Below are 23019 nucleotides of genomic sequence, written 5' to 3' on the forward strand. Positions count from 1 at the left end.
TTTAGTAATACAACTTGGAGTAGGACAACATGTATAAAAAGGATGATGTGATCAAAATACTCATTTGCCTAATAATTCTGCACCCAGTGTATACTCGAGTGAGATATCCAGAACATGGAGTGGGAGGGGCAGCGGCAGAGCAGCGGGTGCTGTGGCTAACTCCTGTGCCCACTGCTAAAGAGAAATGAATATTCACTGCAGTGGCAATAAATATTATTGTCATGGTTAGGACATGGTTAATGTCCTGTTTTCTCAGGGTTAATTTTGCTGGCCTCCCTTTGGATCTGATTTATACTCACTCCAGACTAGGATTCCCTGTCAGCTATACTGTTATTCTGGCTTTGTCTGACCCCTGGTGTGCTTGTATACTGCATTGCTTGTTTGATTCCCGTGTATGACCCGGTCTATCCCCTCACTCTGTTTTCTGTCTCACGTTTTGGTACTATTGTCTTCTCCGGTTCTGACCTCCTGGCTTGGCTATCGTTACTCCGTTACCATTTGCCCCTATTGTACCGTCTATTGCCCGTTCTGGTTTTCTGATCTATTGCTACGTCCTGACTATCCGCTCTCTCTAACCCTTTGGTACTGTCTTGCTATCTCATGCTTTGACCCCGGCTTGATCTGGCTTACGTCCCTGTCTATGCCCTTGGTAACTTGTCCCATAGTTACCTTTCTAGGAGTTTTCCTCAGCTCCTAGCTATGTGGAGCTTAGGCCACGCCCCAGCAGTCACGTGCTTCAGATCCTGCGAGTCTGAAGCACGCATCGTCACCGCTGCTGCCCCGCTCCACAGGTATCTTTGAGCACTGTTTTTGTACTCAGGACACGCGTACTGGCTCAGTGAGCAAGTGCAGTACGGTGTTCCTGACATTTATTTTCTCTGTAATAGCGTGCACAATATCAGCCGCAGCAGCTGGCTCCTGCAGCTGCCGGGCTATCACGGGTGCGTGCTACTTAAGAGGAATGAATATTCACCTCTCTCCACTCCCATGAGCGTGGAGAGAGGCGAATATTCATTTCTCTTAAGTAGCACACACGTGACCGCCGGTGGCTGATACTGTGCACGCTACTTAATACTCACTGCCCTCCACACACATAATTACGGCGTGGGGAGCTATGAGTATTCCGGCAGCTGTGCTCTGTTTGTGAGCAGCGTTCACGTTCCTGCCATGCGCTGCTTACAAGCATAAAACAGGTGTTGGCACCGGAAAAAGACGCTGCGAGGGAGCGCAGGAAGGTATGTGTAATGGTTTATTTCTTTTATGTATTTTGATAGTGGCCAATCATACCAGGATAAGAATGGGGTCATGGATACATGGAAAGGGATGGGGTCATGCATACATGGATAGGGATGGATCCATGCATACAAGGATAGGGATGGGGCCATGTATTCAAGGATAGGGATGGGGCAATGTATACAAGGATAGGGATGAGGAGCCATGCATACAAGGATAACGATGAGGAGCCATGCAGACAAGGACAGGGATGAGGAGCCATGCATACAAGGATAGGGATGAGAAGCACATGCATACCAGAATAGGGATGAGGAGCCCATGCATACCAGGATGGGGATGAGGAGGCTGTGCATACCAGGCTTATACTCGAGTCAATACGTTTTCCCAGTTTTTTTAGATTAAATTAGGTGCTTCGGCTTATACTCGGGTCGACTTATACTTGAGTATATACAGTAATTGATGAACAGACAAGAATAAACTTGGGTCTTGGAGGTTTCCAAGAGGCCCACCACATAATAAAAGAAGCTGCAGAAATTTCTGGCAAGTACGAGTTGTGTACTGCATGTGACAACAAAACTCCCATATTGTTCATATGTCTGGCCTGTGACATAGGGTGACAAGAAAAAAGCCTTTTCTTATAAAGAAAAAGATCCAAAGTTCAGCTAGGCTTTGCCAAAACCTACATCATGTCTGCCAAAAGCTTGTGGAAAACAATGAGACCCTGGTGGAACTTTCTGGCCATAATTCCAAAATTTACAGTATATTTGATGCAAAGCCAACACTATGCATCAACAAGAGAATACCATATTATTATTATTATTTATTATTATAGCGCCATTTATTCCATGGCGCTTTACATGTGAGGAGGGGTATACATAATACATACACGTACAGTAATCTTAAACAATACAAGTCATGACTGGTACAGGATGAGAGAAGACCCTGCCCAAGTTTCTGTATAAATGCACCTGCTCTCTGATAGTCTCAGGGTTCTGTTTGAAGCACAGAGAGCATCATGAAGACCAAGGAACACAACAGGCCGGTCCGTGATACTGTTGAGAAGTTTAAAGCCGGATTTGTATACAAAATAATTTCCAAAACTTTAAACATCCCAAGGAGCAATGTGCAAGCGATCATATTGAAATGGAAGGAGTATCATACCACTGCAAATTACAATTATTATTATTTATTATTATAGCGCCATTTATTCCATGGCGCTTTACATGTGAGGAGGGGTATACATAATACATACAAGTACAGTAATCTTAAACAATACAAGTCACGACTGGTAAAGAATGAGGGAGGACCCGCGAGGGCTCACAATCTACAAGGGATGGGTGAGGATACAGTAGGCGAGGGTAGAGCTGGTCGTGCAGCGGTTTGGTGGATGGGTGGTTACTGCAAGTTGTAGGCTTGTCGGAAGAGGTAGGTCTTCAAGTTCTTTTTGAAGGTTTCCATGGTAGGCGAGAGTCTGATATGTTGTGGTAGAGCGTTTCAGAGTAGAGGGGATGAGCGGGAGAAATGCGATTGTATGCGATTGTGGGAAGAGGAGATAAGAGGGGAGTACAGAAGGAGATCGTGAGGATCGGAGGTTTCATGCAGCTAAGTACCGGGAGACTAGGTCACAGATCTACGGAGGACTCAGGTTGTGGATGGCTTTGTATGTCATGGCTAGGGTTTTGAACTGGAGTCTTTGGGTAATGGGGAGCCAGTGCAGGGATTGACAGAGGGGAGAGGCCGGGGAATAGCGGGGGGACAGGTGGATTAGTCGGGCAGCAGAGTTAAGAATAGATTAGAGGGGTGCGAGAGTGTTAGAGGGGAGGCCACAGAGCAGGAGGTTGCAGTAGTCAAGGTGGGAGATGATGAGGGCATGGACAAGGGTTTTTGCAGATTCTTGGTTGAGGAATGTACAGATCCGTAAAATATTTTTGAGTTGAAGTCGGCAGGAAGCGGAAAGGGCTTGGATATGTGGTTTGAAAGTGAGATGAGTTTCAAGGATAACCCCGAGGCAGTGAGCTTGTGGGACTGGAGAGAGTGGGCAGCTGTTTACTTTAATGGATAGGTCCGTTGGGGGGGTCACGTGAGATGGGCGAAAGATGATTAATTCTGTTTTGTCCATATTAAGTTTTAGAAATCTAGCAGAGAAGAAGGATGAAATAGCAGACAGACATTGAGGGATTCTGTTTAGTAAGGAGGTGATATCTGGTCCAGAGATGTAGATCTGTGTGTCATCAGCATAGAGATGATACTGAAAGCCATGAGATTCTATGAGCTGTCCGAGGCCGAAGGTGTAAACGGAGAAGAGCAGGGGCCCTAGGACTGAACCTTGCGGGACTCCGACGGATAGGGGGCGCGGTGAGGAGGTGGTGTGTGAATGGGAGACGCTGAATGTCCGGTCTGCTAGGTATGACGCAATCCAAGATAGGGCCAAGTCTGTGATACCAAGAGATGAGAGGGTCTGTAGTAATAGGGAATGGTCCACTGTGTCAAAGGCAGAGGACAGATCCAGGAGGAAGAGGACAGAGTAGTGTCGCTTGGCCTTGGCGGCTAGTAGGTCACTGGTGACCTTAGGGCAGTTTCAGTGGAGTGGTGTGGCCGGAAGCCGGATTGCAAGTGGTCACGGAGGGAGCAAGAAGAGAGGTGGGAGGATAGTTCAAGATGGACGTGTTGTTCCAGTAGTTTTGAGGCATAGGGGAGAAGTGATATAGGGCGATAGCTAGATACAGAGGATGGGTCAAGAGAGGGCTTTTTGAGGATATGTGTGATTGAGGCATGTTTAAAGCTTGAGGGGAAAACACCAGTTGTTAGTGATAGGTTGAAGAGATGGGTTAGTGTTATGAATGAGTCACCGTAGGAGGCAAAAACAGAAATACTAGCTAAGTCCAGAAAACCAGTGAAGTTGGCAGCTATCGGATTGCAGACCCCTGAACCTATCAACAACAACTAGCAGTAGCCGTGGGGGGTTCCTACGGTGCTCTAGACCCCTCGATCACAGCCGGAGAACTAAATAGCCTAAAGACAGAAAGGGAAATCTAAACTGCCCCAGAGCAGACCCCAAAGCAATAGGCAGCCCCCAACATATAATGACGGTGAAGCAAGATGAAAAAACACTCACACAGATAGAAAGATAGGCTGAGCAAATGATGGGGCCCAAGCTAACTAAATAGGACAGGATAGAAAAGCTGCTGTCTGCAATCCGCCAAAACCCTATCAAAAAAAGAGCCAACAGGCTGATAGGGAAAAAGGCCCTGAAGACGCTAGGCTTCAAAAAGACTATATCAGTACTCAGGTATTTTCTGAAGACAGAGCAAAAAGGAGTTCAGCTCACCCCAGCAGGGAATGGCAGAAATCCAGAAAAACAAGGCAAAACAAAACCAAAACACAAATGCAAAAAGCAGAGCAGAAAACTTAGCTTTTGAGGAGCAGGAATCAGACTAGTCTCCCAGAATCCCTCAGAGAGGTCACCAGCAAGGCAGAAGGGCGTCGGCTGCCTTATATCCAGTCAGCAATTCCCGTCACCCAGTCATCATCATCCAGCTCAGGTGCTTGGTAATCAGCCTCACTACCTTCCTTCACCAGAAGAGGGAGTTCATCAGACCTCAATGGTGAAGGGGAAAATGAACTCACAACAGGTTAGGGTTGGGATGAAGACTGTGGTGAGGTTTGGCATGAAGTGGGATGGGATCGGGTTAAGTGCACAGGTAGTGAGATGTGATCTTGAGAGTAGAGTGGAGAGGCGATCTTCTGTAATGGTGGAGAAGTTGGTTTTGGGGGAAGAGGGCAGGGCAGGTAGGAGGAAGGGCACTGGGGGTTGTTGACCAAAACTGTCTTTGATGTTATCAATCTTCTCCTTGAAAAATGAGGCAAAGTCTTCAGCTGAGATGAGTGGAGAGGGAGGAGGTGCTGGGGGGCGGAGGAGAGAATTGAAGGTGTTGAATAACTGTTTAGGGTTGTGAGACAGGGAGGATATGAGAGATGAGAAGTAGATTTGTTTTGCTGCAGCAAGTGTGGCCTTGAAAGTAGTGAGGGACTGGTTGAATGTGATGAAGTCCTCATTGGCGTGGGATTTTTTCCATCTCCGCTCAGCAGCCCTGGAAGCCCGCCTAAGTTCTTTGGTCAGACTGGTGTGCCAGGGCTGTCTGTTGATTTTTTGATTTTCTGAGTGAAATTGTGAAATATCCGCAGTGAAGCATGATGGAGGCAGCATTTTGCTTTAGGGTTTTCGTTTTTTTGCCAGCTGGAACTGGGGCTTTAGGCAAGCTTTAGGGAATTATTAACAGTTCCAAATATCAATGAGTCAATTTTTAATCAAAACATACAGGCCTTGGCTAAAAAGCTGAAATACAGAATTTCACCTTTCAGCATGACAATGACTATTGGCACACATCAAGATCAACAAAAGAACGGCTTCACAAGAAGAAGATCAAACTTTTGGATTGAGCTAGAGCCCAGACCTAAATCCAATTGAAAATTTGTGGGTTGACCTGAAGAGGGCGCTGTACACAGGACAGCTTACAGATTTGGGTGCTACTGCCAGGAAGAGTGGGCAAAAATTGCCAATTCTAGATGTGCCATACTGAGAGATTCCTGCCCCCCAAAAAAATGAATGCTGTCAAATTCATTGGGTACATCAACAAATTAATTAGTTTAATGACGTGCATACAGTGGGGCAAAAAAGTATTTAGTCAGTCAGCAATAGTGCAAGTTCCACCACTTAAAAAGATGAGAGGCGTCTGTAATTTACATCATAGGTAGACCTCAACTATGGGAGACAAACTGAGAAAAAAAAATCCAGAAAATCACATTGTCTGTTTTTTTTTCATTTTATTTGCATATTATGGTGGAAAATAAGTATTTGGTCAGAAACAAAATTTCATCTCAATACTTTGTGATATATCCTTTGTTGGCAATGACAGAGGTCAAACGTTTTCTGTAAGTCTTCACAAGGTTGCCACACACTGTTGTTGGTATGTTGGCCCATTCCTCCATGCAGATCTCCTCTAGAGCAGTGATGTTTTTGGCTTTTCGCTTGGCAACACGGACTTTCAACTCCCTCCAAAGGTTTTCTATAGGGTTGAGATCTGGAGACTGGCTAGGCCACTCCAGGACCTTGAAATGCTTCTTACGAAGCCACTCCTTCGTTGCCCTGGCGGTGTGCTTTGGATCATTGTCATGTTGAAAAACCCAGCCACGTTTCATCTTCAATGCCCTTGCTGATGGAAGGAGGTTTGCACTCAAAATCTCACGATACATGGCCCCTTTCATTCTTTCATGTACCCGGATCAGTCGTCCTGGCCCCTTTGCAGAGAAACAGCCCCAAAGCATGATGTTTCCTCCAGCATGCTTTACAGTAGGTATGGTGTTTGATGGATGCAACTCAGTATTCTTTTTCCTCCAAACACGACAAGTTGTGTTTCTACCTAACAGTTCCAGTTTGGTTTCATCAGACCATAGGACATTCTCCCAAAACTCCTCTGGATCATCCAAATGCTCTCTAGCAAACTTCAGACGGGCCCGGACATGTACAGGCTTAAGCAGTGGGACACGTCTGGCACTGCAGGATCTGAGTCCATGGTGGCGTAGTGTGTTACTTATGGTAGGCCTTGTTACATTGGTCCCAGCGCTCTGCAGTTCATTCACTAGGTCCCCCCGCGTGGTTCTGGGATTTTTGCTCACCGTTCTTGTGATCATTCTGACCCCACGGGGTGGGATTTTGCGTGGAGCACCAGATCGAGGGAGATTATCAGTGGTCTTGTATGTCTTCCATTTTCTAATTATTGCTCCCACAGTTGATTTCTTCACTCCAAGCTGGTTGGCTATTGCAGATTCAGTCTTCCCAGCCTGGTGCAGGGCTACAATTTTGTTTCTGGTGTCCTTTGACAGCTCTTTGGTCTTCACCATAGTGGAGTTTGGAGTCAGACTGTTTGAGGGTGTGCACAGGTGTCTTTTTATACTGATAACAAGTTTAAACAGGTGCCATTACTACAGGTAATGAGTGGAGGAAAGAGGAGACTCTTAAAGAAGAAGTTACAGGTCTGTGAGAGCCAGAAATCTTGATTGCTTGTTTCTGACCAAATACTTATTTTCCACCATAATATGCAAATAAAATGAAAAAAAAACAGACAATGGGATTTTCTGGATTTTTTTTTCTCAGTTTGTCTCCCATAGTTGAGGTCTACCTATGATGTAAATTACAGACGCCTCTCATCTTTTTAAGTGGTGGAACTTGCACTATTGCTGACTGACTAAATACTTTTTTGCCCCACTGTATTTATGCAACCACATTATTTTACTTGTTTATTTTCTTTTTCCACCTTTTTGTACAGATTATGGGTCACATGAAAGGTGGAAAAAGTTCTGAAATGATTCTTTTTGGTGTGGTTTTTGTACATGAAAAAAAAACGTGAGATTATAACAGGGGTGTGCAGACATGTTAGCACTACGCCGGCTTCCTGGCGTGTCAGTTCACTCACCCGCGCTGCAGTTGGTCCCTTTCCCCCTCATGCTCCGCATGCTTCCAGCAGCACTTCCACCCTGGCCTCTGGCCATGTTCTAATGTCCTCTTTTAAAGGGCCAGTGCGTGCAATTGCCATTTCCTGCCCAGCCAATGGTTTTGATTCATTATGTATATATTGCTTCCTCTCCACTGGGGAGGTGCATCAATCAGCAACCTTCCTGTTACAGTCTATGTTGTGAAAGGTCACATACCAGTGCATGTCCTGCCTGCTCTACTCTAAGTACAAATCCTGCCTGTCGTACTCCTAGTACAGATCCCGCTTGCTGCACTCTGCAGCAAATCCTGCTTGCTGCACTGAAACAAATCCCACTTGCTGCACTCTGAAACAAATCCCGCTGGCTGCAATCTGAAGCAAATCCTGCTTGCTGCATTCTGAAGCAAATCCTGCTTGCTGCACTCTAAAACCAATTCTGCCTGCTGCACTCTGAAGCAAATCCTGCTAGCTGCACTCTCGAGCAAACTCTGTCTCTGACACAAACTCTGTCTGCTGCACTCTGATACAAGCTCTGCCTGTTGCTCCATCCAGTCTGTCCTTTGGGTCCAGCTGCTGTGCGACCATTGGTCTGCCCTGGAGTGGTACCTGAATAGTCAGGTGATCGCTTAGACACACCCCTCCAGGCTCTCCGCAGTCCCTGGCACAGTGGTTCCACAAACCACGATCGTGACAGTTTGCTCAGGCCATGGATTCCGCTGGATCCCAGACCCTGCCCGTACAGACCATGTACCAGAAACGTTACCGACAGAAGAACGCACAGGAAGATCTGTCCGCACAGTTACAGTCCTTAACCACTAAGTTGGAGGCCTTAAATATCCCTCCAGAGTTTCAGTAAGTCGAGACAGCCGTGTCTCCTCCAGAGACTTCCCAGACAATTTACTTAGTTCAAGATCCTTGCCCTCGACTCACAGCTCTACCACATTTTGACGGTAATGAAGTTCTGCTGCGGGTTCATCAACCAGTGCCGGCCACATTTTGAACTTCTTCCACACCACTTCCCACTGGACTGAGCAAAGGTGGCGTTTCTAATGTTGCATCTTACTGGTGAGGCCCTGGCTTGGCTGAATCCATTATGGGAGAGAGAGGATCCAATCATCTCCAATTTGACAGCATTCTTGGAAGCTTTCCGCAAAGTGTTTGATGAGCCCGGGCGAACCACCTCAGCAGCTTCAGCTCTTTTCCATTTACATCAGTCCAATGCTACTGTGGGGCAATATGCGGTACGCTTTCGCACCCTGGCATCCGAACTCGGAGGGAATGGAATAATGGAGCTTTGGTGGGGACCATCTGGGAGGGGCTTTCCGGAGATATTAAGGATGAGCTAGCTGGTCGAGACCTACCAACCACCCTTGACGAACTGATGTCTCTCGCCATACGTATAGACCTTTGCTTCCGAGAGCATGCTAGTGAACTGGCACGTGAAAGGAAACCCTCTGGGGACCAAGAGGAGGATCCTCAATTTATCATTGAACCCTCTAAAATGGTTTCGTTCTCTCCTGTCTGCCTGTCGCAAATTCCTCCAGGAAAGACCTTTGCGGGTGAATCTGAGAAGGAGTGGGATTTGTCTTGGGTTCACTCGTCCAAAGTGGCTGGTCACGCGGGACAAAGGAAGACATTACAGTTGATCTCTCGTCATTACTGGAGGCCATCCAAGAGGAACGAGATCTATGCCTATGTGGCTGTCTGTCCGACTTGTGCCCGCAATAAAGTTCCAAGATGGCTTCCTACCGGTTCTCTCCTGCCACTACCCGTACCATCCGTTCTTTGGCAGCACATAGCAATGGACTTCATTACGGATTTGCCAGTTTCCGAGAGTTGCACCGTCATCTGGGTAGTCGTGGATCGCATCTCTAAAATGGCACATTTTACCCCGTTGTCTGCTCTTCCGTCCGCTCCTGTATTGGCTGACAGCTTCATGAAGCATATTTTCCGCCTGCATGGATTTCCTCACAACATCGTATCCGATCGAGGCTTGCAGTTTACTTCCAGATTCTGGCGAGCACTCTGTAAACATACGGATATCGTTTTGGACTTCTCCTCGGCTTATGACCCTCAGTCCAATGGACAAGTGGAGCGTGTCAACCAGGTCCTGGGCAACTACCTGCGACACTGCGTCAATGTCCTCCATAATGACTGGGTGAAGTTCCCTGGGCTTAGTTCTCGTACAGCAATCATGTTGGTGAAACCTATGGAGAGTCGCCATTCTACATTGTGTTCGGTCGGCAACCCGAGCTTCCTCTTCCAGTGATGGTTCCTTCTGATTTTCCTGCTGCAGATGTCCTTTCCAAGGACGTTGTGAAGTTGTGGAAGGACACCAGAGTCACGTTAGAAGCATCCTCCATTCGTATGAAGAGACATGCAGACAAGAGGTGCCTGGATCCTCCGTGCATCTGTCCTGGAGACAAGGTTTGGCTTTCATTCAGGTACGTCCGGCTGAAGATCCCTTCTTACAAGTTGGGTCCTCATTATATTGGGGCTTTTGAGGTGTTGAATCGGATCAACGAGGTCTCCTATAAATTGAAGCTGCCTCTTTCTCTGCGGATTCCAAATTCCTTTCATGTATCTCTACTAAAGCTAGTCATCCTGAGTCCCTTTTTCAAGGATCCCAGTACCACGCCCATGCCAACAGCCTCGGATGATATTTTTGAAGTGGAGAACATCTTGGCCATGAAGTGGGTGAGAGGAAAAACCTTCTTCCTCGTTGACTGGAAGGAATTTGGCCCTGAAGACAGGTCCTGGGAGCCCAAGGAGAATATCCACGCTCCAATTCTTCTTCAAAACTTTTTCGATGGCCTGAAGAGGAGGGTGCACCACACCGACTTCCCAGCGTGTCAGTTCAGGGACCCGCGCTGAGTTGGTCCCCCTCATGCTCCGCATGCTCCCAGCAGCACTTCCAGCCGGGCCTCTGGCCGTGTTCTAATGGCCTCTTAAAGGACCAGCGTGTGCACTTGCAATTTCCTCCCCAGCCACTGGTTTTGAGGCATTATGTATATATTGCTTCCTCTCCACTGGGGAGATGCGTGAGCAGCCTTCCTGTTACAGTCTATGTTGTGAAAGGTCGCATACCAGTGCAGGTCCTGCCTGCTGTACTCTAAGAACAGATCTTGCCTGTTGTACTCCAAGTACAAATCCCGCTTGCTGCACTCTGAAGCAAATCCCGCTTACTGCACTCTGAAGCAAATCCCGCTTGCTGCACTCTGAAGCAAATCCTGCTTGCTGCACTCTGAAGCAAATCTTGGTTGCTGCACTCTGAAGCAAATCCCGCCTACTACACTCTGAAGCAAATCCCGCTTGCTGCACTCTGAAGCAAATCCTGCTTGCTGCACTCTGAAGCAAATCTTGCTTGCTGCACTCTGAAGCAAATCCTGCTTGCTGCGCTCTGAAACCAATTCTGCCTGCTGCACTCTGAAGCAAATCCTGCTAGCTGCACTCTGGCACAAACTCTGTCTCTGACACAAACTCTGTCTGTTGCACTCTGATAGAAGCTCTGCCTGCTGCTCCATCCAGTCTGTCTTTCAGGTCCAGCTACTGCGCGACCGTTGGGTCTGCCCTGGAGTGGTACCTAGCGTTCATTGGGAGCCAAGTCTAACCTCACCATCAGAGGCTCTAGTGAATAGTCAGGTGATCACTTAGTCACGTCCCTCCAGGTTCTCCGTGGTCCGTGGCACAGTGGTTTCACAAACCACGATCGTGACAAGACTTTCATACTTACACAAGTACAACAGGGAAAGTTTTTTTCCCTCTGTATAACCAAGGAGTTAATAAGAAAAAAAATCTGACCAGCACCTCTTGACAAAATGAGTCAAATGTGAACAAGTGCAAGTGGTTGTGAGTGCAATAATTTACATTTCAAAGAATACAGCAGCGCACTGTGTACACCAAGATATAAGCAATTAATTTTAAACTGCACTACTGCCATATAGTCTAATTAAGGTATGTAGAGTACCAACTCAGGTGTGCCCACCAGCCACAACAAGGAATACCTTCATTAATGGGAACTTACTCTATCAGACTTACCTCTCCTGAGCCATGGCCAACAAGCTTAAAGGGTAGTTAGAATCAAGCGCTAATTAAAACCAGTGTTAGGGCTCGTTCAGTGTTTTATATGGACATGTGCTGACTGAATAAAGGTCAGACAGCGCACTGAACAATGTAATTCAATAGAGCCGTTCAGTGTGTGTGTGAAAAAAAATTGCAGCTTGTCCTATACGCTTCTGAGTATCAGACAAGAATTCCCTATACAAGTCTATAGGTGCGCAAAAAATAAATTGGATTCCATATGGATCATCTGTGTAGCTTCCGATTTTGACGAATATATTAACCTAGGGCAGCACGGTGGCTCAGTGGTTAGCACTGCAGCCTTGCAGCGCTGGGATCCTGGGTTCGAATCCCACCAAGGACAACATCTGCAAGGAGTTTGTATGTTCTCCCCGTGTTTGCGTGGGTTTCCTCCGGGTACTCCAGTTTCCTCCCACACTCTAAAGACATACTGATAGGGAATTTAGATTGTGAGCCTCATCGGGGACAGTGATGAAAATGTGTGCAAACTGTAAAGCGCTGCGGAATATGTTAGCGCTATATAAAAATAAAGATTATTATTATATTATTATTAACCTAGGAAACTATTTGATGTACATTCCAAAATGTTGATGTACAAAAATGGATGAAATGTGGATGTCACACGAATCTAAAAACAAAAACAGTCACATAGGTGACAAAATAGATAAAAAAATACCCAAGTACTGTGAATGAAACTGGGACGATTTTTCATACAGTCATCAGACCTGGCCTTAGACTAATGGGGGGAGAGCTCAGTCAAATATCAAGGCAAGTACTATCTACAAATGCAATTAAACTAACCAGCACTTCCTGAAAAAAATAGTCAAATGTGATCAGGTGCAAGTTACCGTAACTGCAAAATATACATACCAATGAATAAAGCAGCACACTGTGTCCGCCAAGATATATATAATCATTGAATATATGAATTTTTAACTGCTATATAGTCTATGCTTCTAAAATTAAAGTACTTGGTGAACAAATGATCCAGTTCATTTGAGGTCACCAGCCACAACAAGGCATACATTTATTAATGGCTGAGCACAGGCTGAACACTCTTTCCGTTAGTTTGAGTCTGATTATAATTAGTTGATCTTGGTCCTCATACTGTAGGTTTCCATAAAGGTATGCCTGATTGTGGCTGGTAAGCACACACAATTTAGCCAATTTCATGATTAAAGGGAATGTGTCGCCAGGTTTCTACAGCCACAACTGAGAGTAGCAAAATGTAGAGGCCGTAACCCTGATTCCAGGGATGTGTCACTGATTGGGCTGCTTACTGTCATTTTGATAAAATCATTGTTCTATCTGCGCAGATCAAGCAGTTATCTAAAATTGAACTCTGTATAAACCTGCCCACATCATGGATTGGCAACTTTCTGCCCATGTGCTTTGTACACAGAAAGCTGCCAATCAGTGGTGGGGGTGGGGTTATAAAGAATCTTGAACATCCCTGACTGCCTGGTAGCAACATTCATTTTCAATTTGGTGTTTTAAGGAGCCACCCAATTGGCAACCATCAGCAAATTTGCTTTAGTTAAGTGCACACAATCTGGTAGCCAGTCCGTAGTCAATAAAAAACGTTGAGAGTCAAACTGGTCTTCAAAAAAAATAAAAACAGTTATTCTCATGGTGGGTCAGGCTCTGCCATAATAATAAATATCAAAGACTGACAATCACTTCCAAACAGAGACCAGGTGTGAACAGGCGCATACTAAAAGTAGCCACCTCCATACAGTATATAACTAGTGAAGGTCAGTCTTTGATCTTTGTATACATAGGCTCTCTGACTAAGGGCTCCGTCACACATAGCGATCTCGCTAGCGAGATCACTGCTGAGTCACAAGTTTTGTGACACAACAGCGATCTCACCAGCGAGATCACTGTGTGTGACAGCGATCAGCGACCGGTCCCCCTGCAGGTATCGCTGATCGCTGTAGGAAAGCCCTGGACTTTTCTTTGGTCGCTGGTCTCCCGCTGGCCAGCACGCATCGCTGCGTGTGACAGGCGGGAGACCAGCGATCAGCTGGTAACTAACGTACACATCGGGTATCCAATGGACGTGCGTCACTTACAAACCTGATGTGTACCTTAGTTACCAGCGCACTGATGCAGGGAGCTGGTAACTAACGTACACATCGGGTATCTAAGGGACGCACATCCCTTGGATACCCGATGTGTTCGTTAGTTACCAGCTCCCTGCATCAGCGCACTGGTAACTAACCAACACAGCGACGCCGGGTGCTCGGCGTCGCTGTGCTGATCGCTGGTGAAGCTGTCTGTTTGACAGCTCACCAGCGATCATGTAGCGACTCACCAGCGATCCTGACACGTTGATATCGTTGTCGGGATCGCTGGTGAGTCGTTATGTTTGACGGGACCTTAAGGGTCCCGTTTCACTTAGCGACGCACCAGCGATCCCGACAATGATACGACCTGGTAGGGATCGCTGATGCGTCGCTAAATGATCGCTAGCAAGCTGCCAAACAGGCAGATCTCTTCAGCTACGCAGCAACAATCCAGCGATCAAACACAGCGATGCATGCTGGCCAGCGGGATGCCGCCGCCGAAAAAATGGCCCAGGACATTCCTGCACGATAAGCAATATCCAGCAGGGGGGCCGGTTGCTGCTGCGTGTCACATGTAGCGAGATCGCAGGCGAGATCGCTGTTGCGTCACAAAATCGGTGACGCTTTAACGATCTCGCTAGCGATCTCGCTATGTGAGACGGGGCCTTAAGCACTCCACCCATCAAGCTTTGATGGTTTTAATCACAGCAGGATCCTACCTACCCATATAAATATAGGCTATCAGCCCAGAAGAGGAAACACGTAGGGTTCCCAGCAAAGAGGATCGCCTTGTCGTTGGCTACTGGGCATACATGAATTGGCCAATTTATGCACTAAGTATGTTAGTTTTTTTTTCTTATTTTCTAGAGCAGTAATGCAATTCCAATTTCATATATTTCATGATTGCATGCTATAGCATTACAGAGTGCAACTTTATTTGTCTGTGACAATAACAAGCCACCAAGGTCCAACAGAAGACAATTTAGTTTGTAGATCAATTTGGAGCCAATCACAACAAATAAGGTTTACTGTTGAGGGATCACCTTTCAACAAATTTATGTAATTGTGTTGGGTAATGCAATGAAAGGGCTCTAACGGCCCTTTGTTTAACTTATACGGATCCTGTGGGTTGGACCCCATGGATCACAGGATCTATTCTAAGGATATCATGGAAAATCCCATTAAAGAACATAAAAGTATCATTTTCTATACATTAACATTGTAAATGTAAATACATTTTCTCCAGATTTCATATATTTTAACTGCTTCTAATATAATACTTGAGAAAGGACAATATCAGACCTCAGGTGTCACCATCAGGATTTCTTCATCTTCACCTTCAGGATTGTATCTGAACTGGAAAGGAATACTAGCTCCTCGCACTTCTAAATTATGATTCACGTAGCAGAATTGGTAGTAGTCATCGTCGCTGGGTAGATAGTAACCTAGAAAACAAAAAGCCACGTTACTGCTGGGGTTCAATAAGAGGAAAGACAGTCTGATATGGTCCCAAAGAGAAAATGTTCTTTTTTAAAAAATCTAACTTACTTTTAATGCTGTGACCGGTGGTGAAAAGGTTACCACCAGTCAGGCGACGGCTGATGACTACTATTGTCATTAGCATCGCCTGCTCTCGCTGATAGCAGCGATAGCTGATGAGAGTATTCACCAGCTGGCACCTGTGCATGGTAGCTTTACTGCTATCCAAAGGCACCGGAGACAAAGAAGAAGAAGATTGACATGGAATTGGGAGTACTCTGTGGAATCATTTCATTAATAAATGAATGTAAGAGGTTTGGGGGAGTCTTTATTCAAATAAAAATGTGTGTGTGTTTATTTAGTTTTACTACTGGGTTAGTAATGGAGGTGTCTGACTGACACCTCTTCGTTACCAATCCCAAAAACAATCATCATTTATTATGCTTTGCTTATATAGCTTTATCTTGTTCCACAGAGCTATACATACATCAACATCGCTGTCTACAATGGGGCACACAATCTGAATTCCCTATCAGTATGTCTTTACAGTTCAAACTCCTTGAACTCGGGACCCCAGCACTGCAAGTCTGCAGTGCTAACCACTGAGCCACCGTGCTGCCCATACCACAGTGCTGCTATGAGCAGTTATGAACTGTATATATGTATACATATTTTAGGGCACATACCCCAATTGCCACCGCACCAGGGCAAATTGGAAGAGCTGAGGCTAAGTGCCAGAATTGGGTCATCTAATATTATGTGCCACTTCTGGCATGCCCAACCTATTAATACAAGTGGGCAGCTGTCTGTTTTCCCTTAGCTAGTTTTTGAAAAAGGCCACACATCATTCTTTTTATTTATTCCTAACAAATAAATAAATTAATGAAAAATACTAATAAATAAATAAGAAAAAAAAAACACGACATGGGGTCCCAACTATTTTTAATACTTAGCCAAAGGAAAGCAGAGCTGGTGTTATTATTCTGGGAATGGGACATTATCCATGGCTCTTTCTAGCCTATTAATAACTGCTCACAAGTGTCTGTGTAGCCTTTACTGGTTATTAAAAAGTGGACCCCCCAAAAAAATTATGTGGAGTTCCCCTCTATTTTTAATAACCAGCAAGGGCTAAGCAGACAGCTGCAGGCTGATATGAATAGTCTGGAAAGGGGCCCTCTCCCAGACTAATAACACCAGTCCTCAGCTGCTGCAGAAATGGCACAACCATTAGATACTCTAATTCTGGTGCTTAGTCTCAGCTCTTCCCGCTTGCCCTGGTGCGGTGGCAAGCGGGGTAAGGGTTTTGGGTCTATAAAACACCCCATTACTAAATTTCTCACACTGCAAGCAGTGACATCAGTAATCTTAGCACAGTTTATCGGCTGTGAACTGCGATAACCTTACTGACTTCAGCGCTTGTCACAGCAGCCGGATTCACATGCTACTGTGAGTGTGTTCCATGGGCCGGGCTGAGCAGTCACATTACTGATGTCACCGCTCAGCACTGCATCCGGATGTAGCAGAGTCGAGGATCGCCTTGGACATGGGATAGATTTACAGCAGACCCCTTTGGATTAATTTATTTTTTAAAGTTAATAAATGGGTTAAAGAGGGTCAGGGAGTGTTTTGTTTTTTTTACAATTAAAGGTTTATTGCTTTTGACTACATATTTAGTAATGGGGGTGTCTTATAGACGCCTCTCCATTATTAACCCCTCGGTTTGATGTCAGCGGACATTTCATAGCTGACATCAACCCCAAAATATTACCCTGCTTACCAACACAAGCAGGAAGAGCCAGGCAATGCGCTAGAACTGGTGCATCTAATGGATGCTCCTTTTCTCGGGCGGCTACAGGTTGCTACTTTTAGGCTGTGGAAATCCAAATAGCCATGGATCTTTGCAGCCTGAAAATACCAGCCTCAAGCTCTCTGCTTTATCATTGCTGGTTATCAAAAATAGGGGGGACCACACACCGTTTATTTTAATTATTTATTTAAATAATTAAATAATCTTTAATAATTAAAAAAAACAGCGTGGGGACCCTTCTATTTATGATAACCAGCCAAGGTAAATCAGACTGCTGAGGGCTGAAGCCCCCAGCTGTGCTTTACCTGTGCATGTTTTCAAAAATAGAGGGGACCCCACATCTTGTTTATATTTATTTTTTACATATTGCACTGGCCAATCACAGCCATAGCAATACTTGGCGTGGATGTGATGGAGCCAGAAGTGCCCAAACTGGAAAATCTTGTTGGTGAGCTGCACTGCAACTTTTCAACAAGCTTTGTTCAGGCTGCCAAACCCAAACAGTAACACGAACTTCCAAGAGAAGCCCTTTGTTAGGGTCCGTGCACAGACACTAGGTGTCCAGTATGGACACCGAACTTTACTGTTTGAGTTCTCCAATCACTATCCATCACTCCTGCTGCCATATTCACCTATGCACAGAGCTTTGACTGAAGCCATGCTGGGGCCACCCCTATGAATGAAAGAGCGAGGCTGCCAGGAGGGATAAAGTTCATTTCCTTCCGGCAACAGGGCTCTCATTGCTGGGGCACTGCACTATGTCAGAACACTATTAACCTACAGATTAACGCCATATCTGCAGGTTAATGGCGTTATTTTACATTACAGGTTCCCTTTAACAACGTTATAGACAACTCTGACCTTTGAACAGAACTGTGTTGTCCACGTTGGTCCGGGCTGAAATCCAGGTGTAATATTCTCTAGTAGTTTTCCAACCAACCTTCAGAATAAAAGAAACACAAATCAGACCCTGCACGATAAAACTGGTTTAGCAGAAGGTTCAGAGGTCATTTACAACATGTTTATGGCGTATTCACTTACATATTTGGAATTTCATTACTTCATTTAAAGGGATTCTGTCACTAGCAGAGATGAGCGAACCTGAACCTAAAACTTCGGTGTTCATACCGGACAGTTAGGAGAGAGAAGGAGAGAGAGAGAGAGAGAAGGAGAGAGAGAGAGAGAGAAGGAGAGAGAGAGAGAGAAGGAGAGAGAGGAGAGAGAGAGAGAGAGAGAGAGAGGAGAGAGAGAGAGAGAAGGAGAGAGAGAGAGAAGGAGAGAGAGAGAAGGAGAGAGAGAGAGAAGGAGAGAGAGAGGGAGAGGGAGAGGGAGAGAATTTTCCATCTCAAAAGTTAGGGTCCCCATTATTTTCAATGGGGTTCTGGTTCAAATTTGTGTCGGGTACAAGAATCCAACCTTCCATGAGTCCACTCATCCCTAGTCACTAGGTTTTTGAAACCTAATAGGAGCACAGCATAATGTATTGCAAGGGTGGGTAAGGGCCACATGAGATACTGTGATTGAGGGGGAGGGTTGCTCATTGTGGTATTATTGTTTATATTAATTTTTAGCACTTAATATTACTCAATCAGGATTTCTTCCCCTGCATCACACTGGTCTCAGACGGGTAGCAAAAACCTAGTGACTGATTCCCTCTAACCATTGGAATTACTGATTGTATAGGTGCAAAATTGTTTTTTATCTGACTGCAACTTTGTGTAAAGCTTGTCATACACATTAGATGACTGTTGGCCAAACTTTGCTTTGTCCGCTCATTTGTCCAACAGCAATCTCTCCGTTACACAGGAGCACTCGTTCGGCCAAGCGCTCCTGTGTTCTCTATGAGAAAAGCCATCACCAGACATATATGGTGATGTCGGTGTCTCCGGATGACAATGTCAGACACGCCTGTTCGACATCGCCCGTGACGATCAGATGGCTGGCGCTCACATAAACATTGGACTTTTGGCCAAATCCATTGATATTTGTGGGTGCGGTTGACATTAGTTTAAGGTGTATTGGGACTGCAGAGTGACTGCAGGACTGAACATTTTTATGTGACTACAGATATGTGAATCTTCACATCGCGCGCACTGCACATTGTGAGGATTCTCCGGCACCGGGAGCAGGCGGTTATGTATGTGATATCCATACTCCCAGCCACATTCCAATTGGATGGATTCATGGTAACTCAATGCAAGTGTATTGAGTGAGGCGGAAATAGTCTAGTTGGAATGTGGCTGGGAGTATCCAAATTTGCAGTCACATGACCTCCAGCTCCCAGTGCCGGAGAATCCTCACAGTGAGCAATGCGCACTTGCGCTAGGAGGATTCACAAGTCTACAGTCTCAAAGAGTGAATGCAGAATTGTCGCTTAAGCCCGGACAGCCCCTGTACAATTGCTATATAAAATGGATTGCAATGCAGCTCATGGAACGAAATGGAAACAAAGGATTTAATCTGGCATGCCAATTCTTGTAAAATATGTGTATACTTTATTAATTCAAGCTAAGACGTATTAAAAGAAACTAATGCGTTTCTGGTGTGAAAGTCTTGCCCTTAGTCATAGGATGTCAAAGAAAAAGGAATGTGAACAAGTATATATAGAAAGAATAACCAATCCAATCCACAGGAAATGCATGTGTGGCACCCTAGGAGTCCGGTTGCCACAATGGCATTGCCTACCTCACAGGGGGTGATGTCAGGCCTGAAGCAAGGAGGGATCCCCTAGCCTGGTATACACAGCATGCAACAGAGTTCCTGCTCCGGGCCAGCAGGGGGAGCACTGAACCCGACTTCAGGGGAGCTGCTCTCTCTGGTCAGGAGGAGGAAGTTAGAGATCAGTGAGTCAGTGCTGGGAACTGGACGAGTGAGGAGCTTGTCAGCAGACTGGAGTGCATTCTGAGTCAGCAAGGAAGAGGAAAGTATAGGGAAGCTTGGGAAGAGGAGTTGTGACCACGCTCATCTCAGAGCTCAGCGCTAGAACTGGACACCAGAGTCCGTAGCTGCAAAGCACTACGGTCTCATCAGCTAAATCCAGAGGGCAGAAGATTGCAGGTCTTCTGGCCCCATCACATACCTGAAGGCACAGCAGCAGGTTAGAGCCCGGAGACACCATGAGGAGCGACTCCTGTGAAGGGCTCAAGCTGTCTGCCATGCGGGTAACGTTTTCTGACAGACAGTGAGAGAAACAGAGGACTCAGCAGAGCTTTATGCAGCAAGGACCTCAAATAGAGCAGCGCAGTAAGGAGGCCAACAACCTACCTGGCTGAGTGGATCCTGAGTTGCTTCGGGCTGCCCGGACCTCCATTGTCATCTGTAACCAGTGCTCCAGTCTGTACCTCTATACATCCAGTAAAGGTAAAGGAAACTACAACCCCGCTGTGCCCTCAGATTTGTTTGCTATACCATCTGCCCTGCACTACAACCACCATCATCATCTCATCACTTACACATACAGTTGCCCTGGGGCCTAGCTCTACCTGTGGAGAGCTGTAACAACTCTGCTGCATCATCATCAGCCCCAGCGGACTCTGAAGCAGCGTCGGCTAACACCTTATTTGCCGATTACCACAGGTGGTGTCACTAACTAATTCCCTTTTAAATCATCCCCTATAAACTTTATTCAACATTTTCATTGGACGCTCAGGGCCACGGACCGGGTCACCGCTGTCGTGACATTTCCCTTTTAAGAACTACCCGGTACTGAGTACCCCACGGCCCTGACGGGCGCTCCACATGCAGGAGGAAGCAAAGACTGCTGACGACAACATTTAACCCTTTTAGACATATAGCATTTCTTTGACAACTTATGACTAAGGGCGCGACTTTTGCGCCAGAAACGCGTCAGTTTCTTTTACTATGTTTTAGGTTGAATTAAATAAAGTATCAGCATATTTTACCAGAATGGGTGTTCCGGATTAAATCTTTCGTTTCCACTACTGTGGCTATCTGTACCAGCTGGATCGGCACCCCATGGAGTAATTTCCACAACCCCAGCAGCAATTATCAACGGTCTGCAGCTCCCAGTCCTCCCTCTATCCCATGGAACGAAACGTTAAACTTAGTTTATTTTTGACTACTGCAGTGTTGTCAAACCTGGAGTTTTCCACCTGCTGAAAATCCAAAACTCACAGCACATTGGGTGAGCCTCGGGGCATGCACGAACTGTAGTATCGCAGCAGCTAGAAAGCCCCCTGCAATTGTCCACACATGTTAATAAATCAAAGACAATGATATTTCCAAGTCCTATAGTGTTTCAAGTGCTTTGCTTCAGTTCCAATACAAGGTTCTGATACGCTGTAATGTACACGGGCAGATAATTCCTTACTGTAAATAATCAATCATGTGAACATAAAAATGATCGATCGTGATGAGACTGTGGTGTGTAAGCATTAATTGGTTGGTCCATAGCCAACATGTGACTTTTTTTAAGTAGGCAATCAAACTGAAGCTTAGCATGCAAACAGGCTCGGACTGGCCGACAGGGTAACAGGGGAATCCACCGGTAGGCCCATGTGCAGATCTGGGCCCCCAACCCCACTGTATGGGCTGTACTTGGCATAATTCACTCTGTACAGAAAAAAAAAACAGCATCTCATCATTCAGTAACCAAGCTACCTAGTTTATTATTATATAGAGATACAGGTAAATTTGTGAACAAGGGTAATGTAATATTTGTATGCAGATGAAAAGTGGACCTCCTCAAATTCAATGTTACTGGTGGACTCTTGGCACCCCAGTCCGATACTGCATGCAAATGCAGATGTGTAAGCGTGTTACGATCAGGTGACAATCGCCTCATAAACCATTAAATACATCCAAAGCAAAAACACATTGCACAGTATAAAGGCAGGAACTGCAGGCTGTCTGTGAAGTACCTAACAGCAAGGCATGCTGGGCTATGTAGTTCAGAGATCACATGACAGAGTAATAAAATAAAGGTATGATGGTCATTTAGATCATTCCTTTCAAATGTCAGGGACGTGTACAGGTTATCTGCATTATTACATATGTCCATCTATGAGTACCATTTTACAGCTTACCGTATATGTTATATACTATAAAATAAGTAGGTACATTTGTACATAGATTGCATTACTTATTCGGACTGATGCAGGGCTGGACCCGACATTCACATTCTATGCACTTCTTTGGTAAGTCAGAAAATCCTTCCTCCTACAGTATATCGTCTCATTGGATTTGCTCCTATTTTGTCTCCTATTACAATTAGCAATGAGAAACATATAAAGAAATGTTTTGTGTCTCAACCAGGAGCTAAGCCAGGTCCTCCTCCTCCTCCTCCTCCTCCCTGCCCCATGTGTGGATGTAAGGCAGCTGGTGGCATCCCTGAGGTATACTCCCCCGGAATGGAGCGATCAAGCTCGAGGGACAGAAAATATAGGATGGCAGGTGGTACTATTGCATGCAGGGACAGAGGGACAGGTTCAAGTGTTGGTGCGGTAAACTTGCTTTAGTTTAGGTTTTCTACAAACTCCACATAAACAGTCATTATCAGCAATACATATCTATCCTGAAGGTGAGGAGTTCAAGGGAACTAGACAGGTGAAATAATGCTATTAACCTGCAAGTATGGGGTTAATCTGCAGGTTAATAGCGTTCTGACACTGTTCAGCACCCTCACTGAGAGCCCCGCTGTTGGGAGAAAATTAAGTTTATTCCCCCATTCAGTGTTCGGGGTTCTGTCATGGGGACGGCACCGATGCGGCTTCAGTCACCTTTCAGTGCATAGTGAGTGGCATCTGTCACCATGCCCTTGGTACTGAGTGACAGCTCAGCATTTCTTCATTTCTTCCCAGCAGGGTAATACCATTATTTTGCATGACAGGTTTCCTTTAAA

General features: G+C 45.6%; 1 protein-coding gene across 3 annotated transcripts in view; it reads right to left on the bottom strand.

Moving 5' to 3' along the window:
• The window catches only part of CALCOCO2 (calcium binding and coiled-coil domain 2), a 104121-nt gene that overhangs the window by 52485 nt on the left and 28617 nt on the right, over positions 1-23019 (bottom strand). For all 3 annotated transcript variants that reach the window (XM_073572403.1, XM_073572402.1, XM_073572401.1), the window contains exons 3-4: positions 18021-18099; positions 15176-15318 (exon numbers count right to left, since the gene is read on the bottom strand). In XM_073572403.1, the coding sequence (XP_073428504.1) occupies positions 15176-15318; positions 18021-18099 (222 nt within the window). The remainder of the gene's footprint in view (positions 1-15175; positions 15319-18020; positions 18100-23019) is intronic.

Source organism: Dendrobates tinctorius, unplaced genomic scaffold (assembly GCF_039654945.1).
Source record: "Dendrobates tinctorius isolate UK_male_01 unplaced genomic scaffold, ASM3965494v1 ptg000032l, whole genome shotgun sequence".
In the NCBI taxonomy this organism is placed as follows: domain Eukaryota; kingdom Metazoa; phylum Chordata; class Amphibia; order Anura; family Dendrobatidae; genus Dendrobates; species Dendrobates tinctorius.